This window comes from Eleginops maclovinus, chromosome 16 (genome assembly GCF_036324505.1).
Source record: "Eleginops maclovinus isolate JMC-PN-2008 ecotype Puerto Natales chromosome 16, JC_Emac_rtc_rv5, whole genome shotgun sequence".
Classification (NCBI taxonomy): domain Eukaryota; kingdom Metazoa; phylum Chordata; class Actinopteri; order Perciformes; family Eleginopidae; genus Eleginops; species Eleginops maclovinus.
In genome coordinates this window covers 24,554,956-24,576,323 of record NC_086364.1, presented here as the reverse complement: position 1 = coordinate 24,576,323, position 21,368 = coordinate 24,554,956, and the positions used below count along the sequence as shown (strand labels likewise).

General features: G+C 46.0%; 2 protein-coding genes across 6 annotated transcripts; one reads left to right on the top strand and one right to left on the bottom strand.

The window, feature by feature from the left end:
• Positions 1-13: 13 nt before the first annotated feature.
• Positions 14-9,844, top strand: LOC134878159 (E3 ubiquitin-protein ligase TRIM21). Of its 5 annotated transcripts, none has more exons than XM_063904014.1 (13): positions 14-111; positions 1,490-1,601; positions 1,695-2,102; positions 2,375-2,479; positions 2,555-2,650; positions 5,219-5,452; positions 5,975-6,137; positions 6,241-6,330; positions 6,442-6,468; positions 6,542-6,568; positions 7,394-7,569; positions 8,791-8,946; positions 9,181-9,844. In XM_063904014.1, the coding sequence occupies exons 1-13, from the start codon at positions 29-31 to the stop codon at positions 9,382-9,384; spliced, it is 1,881 nt and encodes a 626-aa protein (XP_063760084.1). In that variant the 5' UTR covers positions 14-28; the 3' UTR covers positions 9,385-9,844. The 5 variants fall into 5 exon arrangements, with proteins under 5 accessions (XP_063760084.1, XP_063760086.1, XP_063760085.1 ...); XM_063904016.1 differs by having other exon boundaries at positions 84-111; positions 1,465-1,601; XM_063904015.1 differs by lacking the exon at positions 14-111 and adding an exon at positions 116-310.
• ube2m (ubiquitin conjugating enzyme E2 M) lies at positions 9,604-18,667 on the bottom strand. Its single transcript, XM_063904019.1, has 6 exons — positions 18,386-18,667; positions 12,344-12,438; positions 12,054-12,092; positions 11,847-11,950; positions 11,667-11,730; positions 9,604-11,591 (listed from the first exon to the last, which is right to left on the bottom strand). The coding sequence occupies exons 1-6, from the start codon at positions 18,498-18,500 to the stop codon at positions 11,451-11,453; spliced, it is 558 nt and encodes a 185-aa protein (XP_063760089.1). The 5' UTR covers positions 18,501-18,667; the 3' UTR covers positions 9,604-11,450.
• Between the last annotated feature and the right edge of the window lie 2,701 nt (positions 18,668-21,368).

Below are 21,368 nucleotides of genomic sequence, written 5' to 3'. Positions count from 1 at the left end.
TGTCAAACTCACCTGACCACTTCCATGAATGGGCGAGGCTCCGCCCCCGATGACGTCACAGGCCAACCTGAGTTTCAGGCTTTGGGAGAAACACGTCGAGACTGAAAACAGGTGAGACCCTTCATCTTAAACGCACAGAAACCTTCTAACTTTAACATCTAGTCATAGTATTTAATGTTTCTCTGTGAGCTCCTCCTCCGTCTCTCGGACCGGGTTCCTTTAAATCTCAACTTTTAAAAGCTGATAATCATCTGAGTTTCTGTCCAGAACCAGTTCCTCTTTTAATCCACATGTTAGTAGAGCCAGCGGGGTGAGTCAATGCATCTCCTGTCCTCCTGTTCTCCTTTACCCCCAGTTCTCCTGTCCTCCTGTCCTCCTGTCCTCCTGTTCTCCTGTCCTCCTGTCCTCCTGTTCTCCTGTCCTCCTGTCCTCCTCCTGTTCTCCTGTCCTCCTGTCCTCCTCCTGTCCTCCTGTCCTCCTCCTGTCCTCCTGTCCTCCTGCTCAGAGTCATGAAGTGTAAACATCCCATAATGCTCCTGCTGGTTTACACTGTTGACAGCTCTCTTCACACAACACATTGTTGTTGTTTATTAAACATGTGGAGGACACAGCTTGTTGTCTGTTAGGGTGCGTTGTTGTTGTTTGTTGTTGTTTGTTGTTGTTCTGTGCTGTTTGTGGAGCAGAGGACCAGCAGTCATTCTAACATGTGTTTGTTAGTAACAAATATACTCCGTGTTTCTGCGTCTCTGTTCCTGTTCTGAACTTCCTGTTATTTCAAATGTGGAAAGTCTCTTTCTATATTCCAATGTTTTGAATGTTTTTGAATATTTATTTCTTAATATTCGAATTTATTTATTTATTACATTTTCTAAATATAGAACTATCATTTATGTAGACTTATCCTTCACATAGTACCTCACATGGTGGGGATTTGGTCCCGCCCCCTTTACCTTTACACACCTGGTCACAATCAGCTGTGATCAGAGACACACAGAGCTGCACAGGGTAACCTGTCTTGTCTGTCTGTCTGTCTGTCTGTCTGTCTGTCTGTCTGTCTGTCTGTCTGTCTGTCTGTCTGTCTGTCTGTCTGGAGAAACAGCTGACTCGTGTTTAATCGTTCAGCATGACTCATCATTATCTCTGATCCAGGGAAAACTTTAGAAATCTGAGAAATTATTTCACTTCAGATTCATCGTTGGATTCCAGCCGGGCTGTAGATCTCTCTGTTGAGGTCGAGGCAACACTGTGTTTTACTATCTCTGGTTCTTTGTACAATAAATATGAATAAATCCAGGTTTTTCACTTTTATTCAAACAGAAGAGGTCCGACCAAAATGCCGACTCAGAATCCTGAGTTTTTCTCAGAATTAGAATCTAAGATTTTACTTTATGTTCGAACAGTCCAAAATATGACATATGACATAGATATTTCCCTGAATCTTCAGACTTATATTTCTGTCTGTAGTTTATGAAGGTTGTCCTCTCTCCAGGACGATGGCCGAGGCTCCGGATCTTTTCTCTGAGCAGGAGCTCACTTGCTCTATCTGCCTGGACCTGTTCGATGAGCCCGTGTCCACCCCCTGTGGACACAACTTCTGCCAGGTAACTCACTCGCTCGCTCATTCGCTCACACACTTTTCACTCACTCAATCTACTGTGATGTAATATATCCCCCCCCCTCCCCCCCCCCCCCAGGTGTGTATCGGGGGTTACTGGGCGTCCAGTGCAGTGTGTACCTGTCCTCTGTGTAAGCGTCAGTTTGAGGAGCGTCCTCAGCTCAGCGTCAACAAAGTCTTCGCCCTGATCGCAGACAAATACAAACTGGCTCGTTATGGCGCTGCCGGGCTGCCAGTGCCGGTCGGTAACGGGACGCCGGCGCTCCCAGGCGACGGCATGGTGCCCGGTGCGGAGGTGGTGTGGTGTGACGTCTGTACGGGGGGCAAGCAGCCGGCCGTCAGATCCTGCCTCACCTGCACCGCCTCGTACTGCAGCCAGCACCTGCAGCCCCACCACGCTTCACCTTTCTACTCCAAACACCCCCTCATGGACCCCCAGGAGGCCCTCAGGGGCCGGACCTGCAGGACTCACCATCGCCTGCTGGAGGTAAGTGGGAACACGCACATCTTAACACCACAACGTTATACAGCACGGGCACATGACTTCAGGTCACCACCGCTAAGCTAAAGGCGCTAAAGGGCGTGATGACGTTTAGTCGTCTCATTTAGTCCTCCTTAAATCCACCAGTGGGGTATTTACTGAAATAGAACAGTTACATGTTAGGGTTTAGGACTCATTCCTGCACCTCTTGTTGGGGGAGACTTGATAATGAAACACCTGAACTTGTTGATGACCTCCTGATGCGTTCACTTGTGCAGGTTTACTGTCGGACGTGTCAGCGCTGCATCTGTGCCATTTGTGTCCTGGAGGAACATCGAACACACAAGACTGTCTCCGTGCAGACCGAGAGACTGGGCAAACAGGTAGAGAGGAGACATCACTGTTACTGGGATGGATAACTGGCTGAAGGATTACATGGTGTTCTCCTCTGGGATCAGAAACAGGTGGCGAGGACGGAGCAGGAGATCCTGAACCGGATCAGAGAGAAAGAGCTTCATGTGATGGAGCTGAAGAGGAAGCTGGAGGGAGTGAAGGTCAGACCATCAGCCCCTCAGACCTCTCTGTCGGAGAGCTTCCAATCCTCCTGAGCGTCTATCCTCAGTAGTTTTGCTTTAGATTTAATGAATTAATGAACTACTATCTGAAATGTCCAGCTGGTATCTGTTAGCTAACACTGCTAACTTTTCTCATTTGTATTTTCTTAGTTAAAAGTTAAAATGTCACTTTTTAGCTTTATATTTTCAACTGATTTATTTCAGGTAAGATAAGATAAGAGGACATTTGGGGGTTTAAGCAGCAACAGAGAAGAGGAAAAACAGTACAGGTTCACTCAGGATATGAAACACATTAACATACAACATGAAAAAGTGTACAGATGAGTAACGAGAGTATTGTTAAAGATATACAGATGTGTGTGTTCAGAGAGAGAGAGCAGCTTGATTCAGTCCGGTTACTGTCAGGGGGTCTCATGGTGAACCCCTTGGTGTGCAGTCCGGTTACTGTCAGGGGGTCTCATGGTGAACCCCTTGGTGTGCAGTCCGGTTACTGTCAGGGGGTCTCATGGTGAACCCCTTGGTGTGCAGTCCGGTTACTGTCAGGGGGTCTCATGGTGAACCCCTTGGTGTGCAGTCCGGTTACTGTCAGGATACTGACCAGTGTCCTCCTCGTCCTCCCCTCAGCCACCTCCTCCAGATTGTCCAGTTTAACTACAGAGCTAGCCTTCCTCCCCAGCTTGTTCAGCCTGTCAGCGTCCCTTTGGTTGGTGTTCCCCCCCCAGCACAAAGAACAGCACACTGGCCCCCACAGACCGGTAGAGCGTCTGCAGCAGCCTCGTGCACACGCTGAAGAACCTGAGCCCCCTCAGGAGGAACAGCTTGCTCTGTCCCTTCCTGCAGAGAGCATCAGTGTTGTCTCTCCAGTCCAGTTTATTGTTCAGGTGCACTCCCAGGAACTTGTAGCTGTTCACCACCTCCACCTCCTCCCCCCTGATGGTGATGGGGGTTAGAGACCTCTGCGTGCTCTGCCTGAAGTCCACCTCCAGCTCCTTAGTCTGGCTGATGTTGAGCTGGAGGTGGTTTTTGTCACACAAGCCTACAAAGTTCTCCACCAGGGCCCTGTACTCCCCCTCACTGTCATCTGTGATGCAGCTGACGATGGAGGAGTCATCGGAGAACTTCTGTAGGTGGCATGAGCCGGAGTGGAAGCAGAGGTCAGAGGTGTACAGGGTGAACAGGAAGGGTGACAGGAGGTAGTCAGTGATCCAGGCCACCAAGCTGTGATCCACCTGCATCAGGGACAGCTTCTCAGCGAGCAGGTGTGGCTGGATGGTGCTGAAGTCGCTGGAGAAGTGGAACAACAGGGTTCTTAGTGAGCTGTGCGGCTTCTCCAGGTGTGAGTTGGCTCTGTGCAGCATGTAGAGAGGGCCTCCTCTACACCGATGTGGGCCTGGTAGGCAAACTGTAGAGGGTCCAGGGAGTCACACACAAGGGGTTTGAGATGCTGCAGGATCAGTCTCTCAAAGACCTTTATGACATGAGAGGTCAGAGCTACAGGCCTGTAGTCTCCTGGAGGGCTGGGGCGTGTTTTGGGCACCGGGGCAATGCAGGAAGCCTTCCAGATCTCAGGCCCCTTCATCAGCTCCAGAGAGAGACTGAAGAGGTGCTGAAAGCTCCTGCTGACTGTCCAGCGCACACCTTGAGCACCCGGGGTTGGTGTTGTCTGGCCCCTTGGCCTTTCTCACATTGATCTTCGAGAGCTGATCCCTGACCTGTCCGGTGGTGATTATCGGAGGTGTGAAGCTGCTGGAAGTGTCACCCAAGAGTGCGGTTGAATGGGGAGAGGCTGCTGTCCCCTGTGGAGTGGTGTCGGGTGTGGTTGGAGAAGTAGAAGAGGTGGGAAATGGTGCCAGAGAACCCCTGCTGTCCTGTTGAGCTGGAGATGGGAAGATCAAACCTGTTGAAGAACAGGTTCAGCTCATTCCCACCTTCAGGGGTCCCCTCCATAGCCATGTTTGACTGTTTGGAGCCTGTGATGTTCCTCACCCCTCCCCACACCTCTCTCGAGCTGTGGGCCTCCAGATGTCCCTCCAGTCTGGCTTTGTAGTTCTCCTTGGCTGCCTTTAGCTCTTTCTTCAGCTGCTTCTGTACGGCTTGAGCCCCCTCAGCGTCTCTTGCCATGAAAGCCCTTTTTCTTGTTCAGCAGGTTGTAATGTCCCCGTTGATCAGGGTTTATTGTTTGGGAACCATCAAACCTTTTTGGTGGGTACAATGCTGTCCTCACAGAAACTGATGTAGTCCGTGATGCTCTGTGAGAGTCCATTAATGTCCTCCCCATGAACTCTCTGAAACATGTCCCAGTCTGTTGTCCTGTAGCACTCCCTCAACTCCTCCTGGACCCCACCAGACCACTGCTGTACAGTCCGGATGGTGGTAGGCTGTCTGCTGACAAGGGGCTTGTATTTGGGAACAAGCCTGATCAGGTTGTGGTCTGAACTGCCAAGTGGGGGGAGAACTAAACTTTAAGTCTAGCTCACTTTTTTACCTGTTATCTTTAAGCTAACTATTTGCCACAGGTTCTTTACCTTCCTTTCAAACGATCTCCAGAACTACGCAGAGGGAGAGCGTGGCGAGGTGGATCAGCTGCTGGACGAAGTGTCTGGAGCGCTGGACCGGATCCGGACTCAGGTGGTGGGTGGGATCCAGAACCAGCTGGACCCTGTGATGTCAAAAGGGGATGGGCTAGTGAGGCGTCTGGAGGCGGAGCTTAGGCAGCTGACGGACAGGAGAGCTACGCTGGAGGTTCAGGCCGTCAGTCAGGACCACATCCTGTTCCTGCAGGTGAGAGACTCGCCTGATCCTGACAGGAAGCTTCACCTGTCTATTAAGGGTGGGGGAAATAATCGATACAGCATAATATCTTTAATATCTTATATATTTTATTTTATAAACTATTCATATTCTAAGGAGCCCGGGAGGGGTCATAGAAAGAAAAATAAATGTGTGCACGAGGATGTTCGCACGCTGGAATGAAATCAAAGAATATAGAGCTGCTGGGGAGTGAGGACAAAGGGAGGGGTGACTTTTTTCACAAATTCTCAGAATTTGAATTTCTTCAAAAAATCTCAAAGTTTTGACTATTTTCAAAAGTCTTCAGAATTTGGGCTTTTTTTTTAGAAATTCTCAGAATTTTGATTCTGAGACAATTGCACAAATAAGATCCGTTCATAAATAGAACATTATTTACATTAAATCTGGGTATACTAAAATACGTAGCGTTACTCCGTAGTGTGACCCCCAACACTACGAACACATCTAAGAAAAAGCATCATGGAGTTTGTTATTCTTTCCCTCTCGAACCAGAGTTACGAGGACGCAACGTCCCCCCTGGAGGAGGAGCAGCAGGGGGAGGAAGAGCCAGATTTCTCCCTGCACTTCCAGCTGGGAGAGGTGAAGAGCTCCCTGCTGGAGGTCAAGGAGAAGATGGAGGAGATCCGGATGGGGGACGTCCGGCCCAGAGGCTCCGGTGAGATGAATAAATACATGTCTGTGTTTCAGGGTCCACTAGAAAGCTGAGGTTTTCATGTAAATATAGGAATATATGATGATTCAATAAATGTGTGTTTCAGGCTCGGCTGGAGAGCTGATGATGGCGGAGAGTCTGGTCAGTCTGAGAGGAAGCTCCGCCAGTCTGAGGAAGAGTCAGTGGAGTCTGAAGGGTGAGGCTTCATCATGGGATTATTGAGTATATTCTAACCTTTTATCAGGAGTCTTGCTGCATGTTTGTGAGGGCATTTATTGTGAAGTAATGACTTCCTGTCTGCCCTCAGATCTGAAGAAGATGAAGCCGGTCTCAGGTTCGTCTTTAAATAAACAAACCGTATTATATAAAGACAACTATTACTTTAATCAGCTTCATGTCGGTTACAGGACACAAGAAGGCTCGAGTTTACATGGGTGAGTTATCTTTTTATAATCCTCTCTTTATTTACTGTCTCAGAGTGAGTCTGTCTCTGAACTGGAAGTGTTTGTCAGTCTATCTGAAGGTTAGCTACGTTAGCGAGTTAGCTACAAAACAGAAAACATGATCATGAGCGTCCCCAGCGCTCCGGTCCCAGCTGTGTGCGTCTCTCTTTAGTGTCCCCTGGTCTCCAGCTGTGTGCGTCTCTCTTTAGTGTCCCCTGGTCTCCAGCTGTGTGCGTCTCTCTTTAGTGTCCCCTGGTCTCCAGCTGTGTGCGTCTCTCTTTAGTGTCCCCTGGTCTCCAGCTGTGTGCGTCTCTCTTTAGTGTCCCCTGGTCTCCAGCTGTGTGCGTCTCTCTTTAGTGTCCCCTGGTCTCCAGCTGTGTGCGTCTCTCTTTAGTGTCCCCTGGTCTCCAGCTGTGTGCGTCTCTCTTTAGTGTCCCCTGGTCTCCAGCTGTGTGCGTCTCTCTTTAGTGTCCCCTGGTCTCCGTTGTGTTGGAGCTTCTTGCAGCGTTTGTTTCTGCAGCTTTTAGTAAACGCTGCTCATGTTTCCTGAAGCTGCTGAATGTTTCCTGAAGCTGCTGAATGTTTCCTGAAGCTGCTGAATGTTTCCTGAAGCTGCTGAATGTTTCCTGAAGCTGCAGCATACCTGCAACTATTTCCTTTACAGATAATTAAGAGATAGTTTTGAACGTCTGAAAACGTTATCCAAACCTCCTGGCCCTGTAAAGCTGTCATTAGGCAGTAACACAGGCAGTGCTTCATGGTGTGCGTACCTTTCTCAGGTGTGTGTTAGCGTCCTCACTTGTTGTGTCTCTGCAGAGGATGTGACTCTTAACCCGGTGACGGCGTATCCCTTCCTCATCCTGTCGGAGGACAGGAAGCAGGTGAAGCGAGGAGAGAAGCTGCAGTTCTACAGGAACAGCCAGCAGCGCTTCGACGTCTGGTCCTGCGTCAGCGGCAAGGAGAGCTACAGCAGTGGGAGGCACTACTGGGAGGTACTCAAGATCAATCCCCCACCCCCACACACACACCTGTCTCTGGGGGTTTCTTCCTTCAGGCCCAGGTCCTCTACCGGAGCCTGGGGGTCAGCGATTTTACATCAGGTTCAGGTTTTACCCTTAGGTAGATTTGGTTTGCAGGTAAAAGAAAAGGGATCCATTGTGTGCCATAAATGATGTTGTGATTGGTCAGCCGCTTATCCCGCTTTTCCACCAACCCGGAGCCGGAGCCAGAGATGGAGCTGATAAAGATCCGGATTTTCGTGTTTCCACCGCAGTGGCGCCAGCTTTAAGCGCCGAAAAAACCGGATCTTTCTGGCCCCGCTCGGCTGCCCGGCAAGATCCAAGAACCAATACGTCACGCTTACTTCTGGGGGGGGGATTAACCTGAGCTTGCAGCTCATGGAGTACAGCGAGTACAAGTTGTAACAGCAGTATCTCTGAGCACAGGGACTACAGCGCGACCACACACTGATAGACACACACTTTATACAGTCAGGCAGCACTAACCGGGTCAGTGTGGTGCTGTTTACTCACCGGACTTTAATCACCGTTCTGTTAGTGAGCATTGGGAAGAGCAGGCAGACGTTCTCCTGTGTATTATTGCAGCTATGGGATGGAATCAGCACATGGGCTACACAGGCTGCCATCACAAGCAAAACCATAAGGAAAACTACGCCGGTAAAATGAGTAGGAAACGGCTTCTGCCTCAACAGGATGTCAGAGCAGTGAAGGAAGTCAGAGGAGCTGTGCTGACATCACCTGTCTGAAGCCAGAGACACTCTCAGAACAGCGCTGTGAAGAAACAGCGTCAGTTCAGACTGAACACAGTCACTGATGGGGGGGGGGGGGGTATGCAGCAGCTGCTCGTGGGACAGACAGACAGTAAATATGAATCAGTCAGAGCGCACGTTAACGAGGACGCAATGACGCAGCTCCACTTGAGCTCCACTCGGCCTCTGAACGGTGGAAACACAAGGGGTGCTACAGGCTGGAACCAGAACAGCAAAGGATCGGATCTTGAACCGGATCCGGTTTGGTGGAAAAGGGGCACTAGAGATGTCCCGCCCCTTAGCTGGTCACTACCATGTGTTGGAGTGCTGGCCAATAGGAGCGCAAGTGTTCCGTAGTGATGTCACAATGTTCCGGAAGTTATGTTATGTGCTTTCCCCCCCAGTGTTTGGGGGACAGTAATATAATATGCCCCCACCCCTGCAGGTGTTTGTGGGGGACAGTAAGGACTGGAAGCTGGGGGTCCTCAGTGAATCGGCCCCCAGGAAGGGTCTGTTCGACATGAGTCCGTCCAACGGGTACTACGCTATCTGGTGGAGCAACAGCCACCTGCGGGCCCTCACTGCCCCCCCCCTCACCAAGGTAGCATCACATTTATCTGATATTGTAATGTCTTATTTTTCACCACATTGAATATAACACACGATATACAAACACTGGATCCAATTTCATCGGAAATGTATTTGGGGAGTCACGCTGTAGTGATGTCACTGATTGTCTCTCAAAAGCACTGATGAATAAAACCTGGAGTAACAAAGATCAGCTCTTAATTTCTGACTAGTGAACTTTAAGGATGAATGGATATTTGTGCTGCAGGTGAAGAGTCCTGCCAAGCTGCGTCAGGTGGGGGTGTTCCTGGACGTGGAGGAGGGGCAGGTGTCCTTCTTCAACGTGAAGACGGGATCGGAGATCTACAGCTTCAGCAGTGCCGAGTTCCCCGACAGGATGTTCCCTCTGCTGGGGACCGGAGACAAGGAGGTTCCTCTGGTTCTTATGACCACCCAGCACCAGCTCGCATGAAGGGGGGGGGCGTTCAGATTACTTTATGATCTGCCAATAGGATAAAATACTGCTCACAGAGAGAGGGAAATGCATCTCCCACCTCACCATTCAAACTCTTCATGGTTCCTGCACTGGTTTGGCTCCATTAGACCATCAGCTGATTTCTGTAGAGTAACTCAGAAACTGAACCTGAAGTCAGACATGAGAAATCCATCTTCAGTAACCCAAGACAACACGTTGATTTATAGGTAGAAATCTCCTTTAATATTTCCAAAAAGACCCATGGAGGATAACGAAGTGAGGTTGAATAATAATTATGAAATGTATTCACGTTGTGTTAGTGTCAACAGAAGGATTTCTAAAAGGCTGTTTTTATTAAGTCACTTTCATGGAGATGGCACGCCCCCTCTTCTTCCGGCCAATAGGAACACTTTGCTGCGTCACCTGACTCACTGTTAAATAAAGACTGTTTCCACGCTGTGCAGTGTCTTCCTTTAAACTCCACTTCCTGTTTATTCAGATTTATGATTAGATTACAAAATGATTTAACAAGCTTTTATTGATTGGAAGATATCTTTGGTTTAATGAGGTGAATACTAAACTGAATATTTATGTCCAAAGTTTGTTTTCTGCATTTAAAAAAATAAACAACCTCAAACCCTCACAACCCCCCCGCCTGAACCTATCTATCAAAGAGTTACTGCGGAAGAGGATATCCAAATAGGACACTTCTTTTTTTGATCTGACCAGTTTATTTTGAGTTTGACTTTAAATCCAAATTGTGGGGGTTTAACTTTTAGATCATGAGTCGAGCCAGCTGTCGTACCTGGGGGGCCGTTAGACTCTGATGGGAAACACACGCCACATCGGTTACAATCATTCAAGTTTATATTTTATTTAACATAAATCATATTGCAGTCAATGTGAACAGCCGGGGTTTCAATATACACAAGAGAGTCCTAATGCGTTAAGCCCCTCCCGCTGTGACCCCGCCCTCCCACATGGCCCCTCCCTCTGGAGAGGATGCTCCGCCCCCAATGCTCTCAGTGTGTGTGTGTGTTTTAGCAGCAAACTCCAAACTGACTCATCTCTAGTCATGTAACCATCTGACAAGCCCCCCCACTCTAACATCACTAGGATCCTCCCTCTCAGGCTGACATGTGTTGCCTTCTGGCTGTGAGGAACTTTTTAAGGCGTGTCTGATCGTACAAGCCCCTCCCCCTACACAGCTGGCTACAGAGAGGGACTTTTTAAGGCTTCACTGGTACTGTTAGGAGAACAAGCACCTCCCCTTTCTCCGACTGGCCCCTCCCACTCAATGTGACATCACCAAGTTTGTCAGGTTACTGGCATCTATGATCACGTCTCATTTTAAGGGAACTTTAAGAGATTTTTTAAGGCTGTTGTTGAGACTGAAACCCCTCCCACTTCATACAAAGCCCCTCCCATTTACTATAAATCCCCTCCCATTAATATTGCAAGCCCCTCCCCCTGATGTGGATTTGCTGTTTTCTGTGTTTGAGGAGGACGGCGTTGTGGGCGGAGACGATGGTGTGTTTAGTGAGTTTGGAGTTTGCTGCCGGCTGAGCAACGACCAATCAGAGGCTGCGAGACGGAGGGGGGCGTGTCATTCTGATCAGCTGACTGACGCAGGGGCCACACACCGAAAATAAAAAATAAAATAATTCATGTGGGTATCATCATCATTATCATCGTCGAGGAGAATCTTCGACTCACCCGAAACCCCCCCCCCCCCCCCCCCCCCAATCCTCACCCCGGCCGCCGCTCGCTGTCGGCCATCTTTTTGAGTCCAGTTCTGTGTTGTGTGTCGGCGTCCTGCGGCGTGTAAACGGTTGAAGGTTTGCGTCTTGGAAGTTAAACAGAGAGAAATAAGGGGGGGGGTGGAAGGAGGAGGGGGAGACAAAAGGAGAAGGGGGGGGGGTTTCTTCTTCTTTTGTTTTGAAACTGAAAAGCGTCTTCTGGCGTGCTGCTTCCGCCGCAGGTCCTGCTTCTGTCTGCAGGACTGGGGGGGAAGAGGGGGGGAGGGGGGAGAGTGGGGGGGGGGGGAATCATGGGACGCCGAGTTATTTAAGACACCTCTCGAAGTAGGTGGCGCCCACGTAGCCCCCCCGCAGCGAGCGGTGCACGTTCTGCTCAAACAGCCGCCGGTTCGTCTGCAGGACCTCCGCCGCCTCCTTGTTCAGGGGGTCCTCTGGGTTCGGCTCCTGGGGGGGGAGTATTTGGATTAGCTATAGATGCATCAGGGACAGGAAGTAGAGAAGTAGAGAGGAGGGACTCACTAGAAATAGATACTGTAGACCGTAGATGATGGAGTTTATTGTCAACACAGGCTTCCAGTCCTCTCTGTGGGGGGGGGGGGATATTTAAAACACAACGCAAAATCACACGGAGAGATCCGATTGGACTAGGGGGTGCTGCCTTCAGGGACCAGCACAGAAACAGGACAGTGTGTTTCTTACCTTAGGATATTTAGGCAAACATTTCCCTCCAGGTCGATGTTGGGGTGATACACCATTGTCTCACACTTTACCTTAGGGGGGTCGTGGGGGTAACCCTGTCCTACCTGAAACACACGTTACAGTTCAGAGACCTATAACACACTCAATCTTCTCCACACACACACACACATACACATTCCTCTCCATACACAGACAGCTGCTTGTCACCTTAAAGCTGAAGACGAATTTCCCTCCTTTGTAGAAACCCTGTGAGACACAAACACAGGTTACACACACTCTGTGGTGTCCTCTCCTGTAGTCCATAGGTGGTAGTGCATGTCCACACACACACACACACACACACACACACACACACACACACACACACACACACACACACACACACACACACACACACACACACACACACACACACACACACACACACACACACACACACACACACACACACACACACACACACACACACACACACACACACACACACACACACACACCTCATCAGGTGAGATGATGAGTCTGAAGTTCAGGAGGTCATCGTCGTCAGGGAAGTTGATCTCACACGTCTTTGGTAGGTTCAACTCATTAATGTCTGCAACACACACAAGAGCAGCATCAAAGTGTGTGTGTGTGTGTGTGTGTGTGTGTTTATTATGGTTAGAAGATATTAATAACATTTAAAGTCATAATTCTCCCGTTCTCCACATCATGTACCCCCCCTCTCTCAGGAAAATGTTGGGGTGAGTTTCCTCCCGTGACTCTGTGCTTCTCTCCAGATCTCTCTTCAGTTCCAGTCACTGGATCACAGGTCAGAGTCTCTGTTCCCAGTACAGCCCGGTTACACACACACTCCCTCCCCCGCCTCCAGCAGGGCGTTATTATACAGAAGCACAACATGGAATACTCAGGTACATCACACATACTTCTAATGTGTTCTTTATACAGTACTTCAATCTGTGTCTTCTACACTGCCCGGCCAAAACAAAGGTCCCCAGCGTGGGGGGGCAGTCCTATGATCTGGGGGTGCTGCAGTGGGTCTGGTCTAGGTTCAGCAACCCAAAGAATGAGGTCAGCTGACTCTGAATATACTGAAGGACAGGTTATTCCATCAGTGGATCTCTTCTCCCCTGATGGAGCGGGCATGTTCCAAGAGGACAATGCCAGGATCCATCGGGCTCAGACTGTGAGAGAGTGGTTCAGGGAGCATGAGACATCATTTCACACATGGATCGGCCCCCCCAGAGTCCAGACCTGAACCCCATTGAGAGTCTTTGGGATGTGCTGGAGAAGACTTTGATCAGTGGTCTGAATCTCCGTCATCAATACAAGATCAGAAATAATGACAGAAATAAATGTTGAGACGTTGCAGAAGCTCGGGGAAACGATGCCACAGAGAATGTGTGATCAAAGCTGAAGACGGTCCAACGGATATCAGAGGGGGACCTTTTTTATGGCCAGGCAGTGAATCTGATGTTCAACTGAAACACAGATCTGATGTTAGACTGAAACACAGATCTGATGTTAGTCTGAAACACAGATCTGATGTTAGTCTGAAACACAGATCTGATGTTAGACTGAAACACAGATCTGATGTTAGACTGAAACACAGATCTGATGTTAGTCTGAAACACAGATCTGATGTTAGTCTGAAACACAGATCTGATGTTAGTCTGAAACACAGATCTGATGTTAGTCTGAAACACAGATCTGATGTTAGTCTGACGTTAGTCTGAAACACAGATCTGATGTTAGTCTGATGTTAGTCTGAAACACAGATCTGATGTTAGACTGAAACACAGATCTGATGTTAGACTGAAACACACATCTGATGTTAGTCTGAAACACAGATCTGATGTTAGTCTGAAACACAGATCTGATGTTAGTCTGAAACACAGATCTGATGTTAGTCTGACGTTAGTCTGAAACACAGATCTGATGTTAGTCTGACGTTAGTCTGAAACACAGATCTGACGTTAGTCTGAAACACAGATCTGATGTTAGTCTGATGTTAGTCTGAAACACAGATCTGATGTTAGACTGAAACACAGATCTGATGTTAGTCTGACGTTAGTCTGAAACACAGATCTGATGTTAGACTGAAACACAGATCTGATGTTAGTCTGACGTTAGTCTGAAACACAGATCTGATGTTAGTCTGACGTTAGTCTGAAACACAGATCTGATGTTAGTCTGAAACACAGATCTGATGTTAGACTGAAACACAGATCTGATGTTAGACTGAAACACAGATCTGATGTTAGACTGAAACACAGATCTGATGTTAGACTGAAACACAGATCTGATGTTAGACTGAAACACAGATCTGATGTTAGACTGAAACACAGATCTGATGTTAGTCTGAAACACAGATCTGATGTTAGTCTGAAACACAGATCTGATGTTAGACTGAAACACAGATCTGATGTTAGACTGAAACACAGATCTGATGTTAGTCTGACGTTAGTCTGAAACACAGATCTGATGTTAGTCTGAAACACAGATCTGATGTTAGACTGAAACACAGATCTGATGTTAGTCTGATGTTAGTCTGAAACACAGATCTGATGTTAGTCTGAAACACAGATCTGATGTTAGACTGAAACACAGATCTGATGTTAGTCTGAAACACAGATCTGATGTTAGTCTGACGTTAGTCTGAAACACAGATCTGATGTTAGACTGAAACACAGATCTGATGTTCATCTGAAACACAGATCTGATGTTAGTCTGACGTTAGTCTGAAACACAGATCTGATGTTAGACTGAAACACAGATCTGATGTTAGTCTGAAACACAGATCTGATGTTAGTCTGACGTTAGTCTGAAACACAGATCTGATGTTAGCCTGAAACACAGATCTGAAGTTCATCTGAAACACAGATCTGATGTTCATCTGAAACACAGATCTGATGTTAGTCTGAAACACAGATCTGATGTTAGACTGAAACACAGATCTGATGTTAGTCTGACGTTAGTCTGAAACACAGATCTGATGTTAGCCTGAAACACAGATCTGAAGTTCATCTGAAACACAGATCTGATGTTAGTCTGAAACACAGATCTGATGTTAGTCTGAAACACAGATCTGATGTTAGTCTGAAACACAGATCTGATGTTCATCTGAAACACAGATCTGATGTTCATCTGAAACACAGATCTGAAGTTCATCTGAAACACAGATCTGATGTTAGTCTGAAACACAGATCTGAAGTTCATCTGAAACACAGATCTGACGTTAGTCTGAAACACAGATCTGATGTTCATCTGAAACACAGATCTGATGTTAGACTGAAACACAGATCTGATGTTCATCTGTAACACAGATCTGATGTTCATCTGAAACACAGAACTGATGTTAGACTGAAACACAGATCTGACGTTAGTCTGAAACACAGATCTGACGTTAGTCTGAAACACAGAACTGACGTTAGTCTGAAACACAGATCTGACGTTAGTCTGAAACACAGATCTGAAGTTCATCTGAAACACAGATCTGACGTTAGTCTGAAACACAGATCTGATGTTAGTCTGATGTTAGTCTGAAACACAGATCTGATGTTAGACTGAAACACAGATCTGATGTTAGTCTGAAACACAGATCTGATGTTAGTCTGAAACACAGATCTGACGTTAGTCTGAAACACAGAACTGATGTTAGTCTGAAACACAGATCTGATGTTAGTCTGAAACACAGATCTGACGTTAGTCTGAAAACACAGATCTGATGTTAGTCTGAAACACAGATCTGATGTTAGTCTGACGTTAGTCTGAAACACAGATCTGATGTTAGACTGAAACACAGTTCTGATGTTAGACTGAAACACAGATCTGATGTTAGTCTGAAACACAGATCTGATGTTAGTCTGAAACACAGATCTGATGTTAGTCTGACGTTAGTCTGAAACACAGATCTGATGTTAGACTGAAACACAGTTCTGATGTTAGACTGAAACACAGATCTGATGTTAGACTGAAACACAGATCTGAAGTTAGTCTGAAACACAGATCTGATGTTAGTCTGAAACACAGATCTGATGTTAGTCTGAAACACAGATCTGATGTTAGTCTGAAACACAGATCTGATGTTAGTCTGAAACACAGATCTGATGTTAGCCTGAAACACAGATCTGATGTTAGTCTGAAACACAGATCTGATGTTAGTCTGACGTTAGTCTGAAACACAGATCTGATGTTAGACTGAAACACAGATCTGATGTTAGTCTGACGTTAGTCTGAAACACAGATCTGATGTTAGTCTGACGTTAGTCTGAAACACAGATCTGATGTTAGTCTGAAACACAGATCTGATGTTAGTCTGACGTTAGTCTGAAACACAGATCTGATGTTAGTCTGAAACACAGATCTGACGTTAGTCTGAAACACAGATCTGATGTTAGTCTGAAACACAGATCTGATGTTAGTCTGACGTTAGTCTGAAACACAGATCTGATGTTAGACTGAAACACAGATCTGATGTTAGTCTGACGTTAGTCTGAAACACAGATCTGATGTTAGTCTGAAACACAGATCTGATGTTAGACTGAAACACAGATCTGATGTTAGTCTGACGTTAGACTGAAACACAGATCTGATGTTAGTCTGAAACACAGATCTGATGTTAGTCTGACGTTAGACTGAAACACAGATCTGATGTTAGACTGAAACACAGATCTGATGTTAGTCTGACGTTAGACTGAAACACAGATCTGATGTTAGACTGAAACACAGATCTGATGTTAGTCTGACGTTAGTCTGAAACACAGATCTGATGTTAGACTGAAACACAGATCTGATGTTAGACTGAAACACACATCTGATGTTAGTCTGAAACACAGATCTGATGTTAGTCTGATGTTAGTCTGAAACACAGATCTGATGTTAGTCTGATGTTAGTCTGAAACACAGATCTGACGTTAGTCTGAAACACAGATCTGATGTTAGTCTGATGTTAGACTGAAACACAGATCTGATGTTAGTCTGACGTTAGTCTGAAACACAGATCTGATGTTAGACTGAAACACAGATCTGATGTTAGTCTGATGTTAGTCTGAAACACAGATCTGATGTTAGTCTGACGTTAGTCTGAAACACAGATCTGACGTTAGTCTGAAACACAGATCTGATGTTAGTCTGATGTTAGTCTGAAACACAGATCTAACATTAGTCTGAAACACAGACCTGACGTTAGTCTGAAACACAGATCTGATGTTAGTCTGAAACACAGATCTGATGTTAGTCTGACGTTAGTCTGAAACACAGATCTGATGTTAGTCTGACGTTAGTCTGAAACACAGATCTGACGTTAGTCTGAAACACAGATCTGATGTTAGTCTGATGTTAGTCTGAAACACAGATCTGACGTTAGTCTGAAACACAGACCTGACGTTAGTCTGAAACACAGATCTGATGTTAGTCTGAAACACAGATCTGATGTTAGTCTGACGTTAGTCTGAAACACAGATCTGATGTTAGTCTGACGTTAGTCTGAAACACAGATCTGATGTTAGTCTGAAACACAGATCTGATGTTAGTCTGAAACACAGAACTGATGTTAGTCTGAAACACAGAACTGATGTTAGTCTGAAACACAGACCTGACGTTAGTCTGAAACACAGATCTTATGTTAGTCTGAAACACAGATCTGATGTTAGTCTGAAACACAGACCTGACGTTAGTCTGAAACACAGATCTGACGTTAGTCTGAAACACAGAACTGATGTTAGTCTGAAACACAGATCTGATGTTAGACTGAAACACAGAACTGACGTTAGTCTGAAACACAGATCTGATGTTAGACTGAAACACAGATCTGATGTTAGTCTGAAACACAGATCTGATGTTAGACTGAAACACAGAACTGACGTTAGTCTGAAACACAGATCTGACGTTAGTCTGAAACACAGATCTGACGTTAGTCTGAAACACAGATCTGATGTTAGACTGAAACACAGAACTGACGTTAGTCTGAAACACAGATCTGACGTTAGTCTGAAACACAGAACTGATGTTAGACTGAAACACAGATCTGACGTTAGTCTGAAACACAGATCTGACGTTAGTCTGAAACACAGATCTGATGTTAGACTGAAACACAGATCTGATGTTAGTCTGAAACACAGATCTGATGTTAGTCTGAAACACAGATCTGATGTTAGACTGAAACACAGATCTGAAGTATGAAGCTTTCAGTCTATGGTAGGAACACAGAGAGCTGACACAACGGGTTAGCATGTAGAAGCTATCTGCTGTTAGCCTCAGAATAGCACTGTGCTGTGTTGAGAGCTAGTTAGTCAGCGGTGAATTCTGGATTCACAAGTGTCGTGTTGAATTAGCACTGTGCTAACAGACTAGCCTAGCTTTGTTTTGTTTTCAGATTTAGCCCCAGCTAACACTACTAGCTGTTAGCACTAGCCTGTTACCCTGATAACACCCGGGATTGAGCATCTGTGTTTGAGTCCCCTGCTCTCTGTTCCCCTCGGGTCTCTCTCTTACCTCCACCCCGCCCTCAGACCAGGTCTCAGAGCCCGTCCTTTACCCACCTTTCTGTATCCTGAGCTGGGCCGCGCTGGCTTTCTTCCCCCCGGATCCGGAGCGGTTTCCTCCCGCAGACTCTTCGTCTTTCTTCTGCTGCTTCAGGGAAAACAGCTTAATCATCTTCACTGGAGGAACAGACACTGCGCGTCCCGTCGGTGAGCTTGGTGGGTCGGTGGTGTGTTAAGCAAGGGTCGGGTCTAACGGCACCGGGGTGTGGATGGAGCCGGTGCGTCTCTACTCTGAGGAGCTAACGGGGGTAGCCTAGCATGCTAACTGTGGAGAGAGAGAGAGAGAGAGAGAGAGAGAGAGAGAGAGAGAGAGAGAGAGAGAGAGAGAGAGAGAGAGAGAGAGAGAGAGAGAGAGAGAGAGAGAGAGAGAGAGAGAGAGAGAGAGAGAGGTTCAGAGGGGACTCTTTAGATACTCCTCAGCTCTAGGGTCTAGTGTAGTAGACTATGCGATCACTGACATGGACCCCCTACTATCAGTGTATTCACTGTCAGACAGCAACCCCCCCCTTTCAGACCACAACCAAATACATGTGTTCTTTAAACTCTCAGGTCCAATGAGTGACACAAACAGGGAACCAAGTAAGCTGTATAAATGAAATCCCTCTTACAGATGGGCCCCAGACAGTGGAGACAAACTCACCATGGCCTTGAACTCACCTGATCTGATGAATGAAATGTCACTATTTGACCAAAATCATATGTTCCTCGCAGAAATGGTGTAAACATGGCCATTGATGATATCAATATGATATTTCATAGGGCAGCTATTAAAGCTGACATTATAAAACAAAAGTGGAAGCCTGTTAAAAAGGAAAAAAACGCCGACAAATGGTTTGACCAACAATGCAAAACCCCCAGAACATACCTGAGAAAAATAGCAGAGGAAAAACATCAGCAACCAAACAACCCAGCCTCACGCCTTAAACACAACGACATGTTAAACACATATAAATGTACAATACGGAACAAAAAAACTAAATGATACCCACATGAAACTTGAAGATATTGAGAAAGCCATTGATCAGAATCAATTCTGGGATCTGTGGAACAACTTCAACACAAAACAACCACAAGCATTACCCATCGAGAACGGTGACATCTGGAGAGAACATTTTGAAAGTGTGCACAAAGACATACCAATAAATCTAATCAATTCAGATCAATGTATTACAAAAGAGGAACTCCAGACACGAGAAGAAACTATTGAAGACAACCAAAACCCCCTTGATTTCACCATTACTTGGGAAGAATTGACCACAGACACAATCTCTCCGGCCAAAAACAGCTTGAGGCCCGGACAACATTAAAAAGGAGATGCTCAGATGCAGCCCCCCAGAGATGCAGGGTACAGTGTTAAAGCTGTTCAATATCGTACTGCAGTCAGGATGTCTCATTTCCCCCATTCATAAGAGTGGGGACAAATCAGACCCGAATAACTACCGTGGCATCTGTGTCCGCAGCTGTCTGGGGAAATGATTCTATAGTATCTAAATAAAAGAATACAAGATTCCCTCAACCAACGCTCCATCTTGAGTAAAAATCCAATTGGCTTCACACACACACACACACACACACACACACACACACACACACACACACACACACACACACACACACACACACACACACATACACATACACATACACATACACATACACATACACACACACACACACACACACACACACACACACACACACACACATACACATACACATACACATACACACACACACACACACACACACACACACACACAGTTTTGTGAGTCTGAACACACACGTGTGTTGAGGTGTCCTTCTTCTCTGAGAGAGAGAGAGAAACTAAAGTAGAAGTACTCAGGTCTTGTACTTGAGTAAAGTAGAAGTACTCAGGTCTTGTACTTCAGTAAAGTAGTAGTACTCAGATCTTATACTTGACTAAAGTAGAAGTACTCAGATCTTGTACTTGAGTAAAGTAGAAGTACTCAGATCTTGTACTTGAGTAAAGTAGAAGTACTCAGATCTTGTACTTGAGTAAAGTAGAAGTACTCAGATCTTGTACTTGAGTAAAGTAGAAGTACTCAGATCTTGTACTTGAGTAAAGTAGAAGTACTCAGATCTTGTACTTGAGTAAAGTAGAAGTACTCAGATCTTGTACTTGAGTAAAGTAGAAGTACTCAGATCTTGTACTTGAGTAAAGTAGAAGTACTCTGATCTTGTACTTGAGTAAAGTAGAAGTACTCAGATCTTGTACTTGAGTAAAGTAGAAGTACTCAGATCTTGTACTTGAGTAAAGTAGAAGTACTCAGTCTTGTACTTGAGTAAAGTAGAAGTACTCAGGTCTTGTACTTGAGTAAAGTAGAAGTACTCAGGTCTTGTACTTGAGTAAAGTAGAAGTACTCAGGTCTTGTACTTGAGTAAAGTAGAAGTACTCAGATCTTGTACTTGAGTAAAGTAGAAGTACTCAGGTCTTGTACTTGAGTAAAGTAGAAGTACTCAGGTCTTGTACTTGAGTAAAGTAGAAGTACTCAGTCTTGTACTTGAGTAAAGTAGAAGTACTCAGGTCTTGTACTTGAGTAAAGTAGAAGTACTCAGGTCTTGTACTTGAGTAAAGTAGAAGTACTCAGCTCCTGTACTTGAGTAAAGTAGAAGTACTCAGATCTTGTACTTGAGTAAAAGTAAAAGTACTCAGATCTTGTTCTTGAGTAAAAGTAAAAGTACTCAGATCTTGTTCTTGAGTAAAGTAGAAGTACTCAGATCTTGTTCTTGAGTAAAGTAAAAGTACTCAGATCTTGTACTTGAGTAAAGTATAAGTACTCAGACCCTCTACTTGAGTAAAGCATAAGTACTCAGGTCTTGTACTTGAGTAAAGTAGAAGTACTCAGGTCTTGTTCTTGAGTAAAGTATAAGTACTCAGACCCTCTACTTGAGTAAAGCATAAGTACTCAGGTCTTGTACTTGAGTAAAGTAGAAGTACTCAGGTCTTGTACTTGAGTAA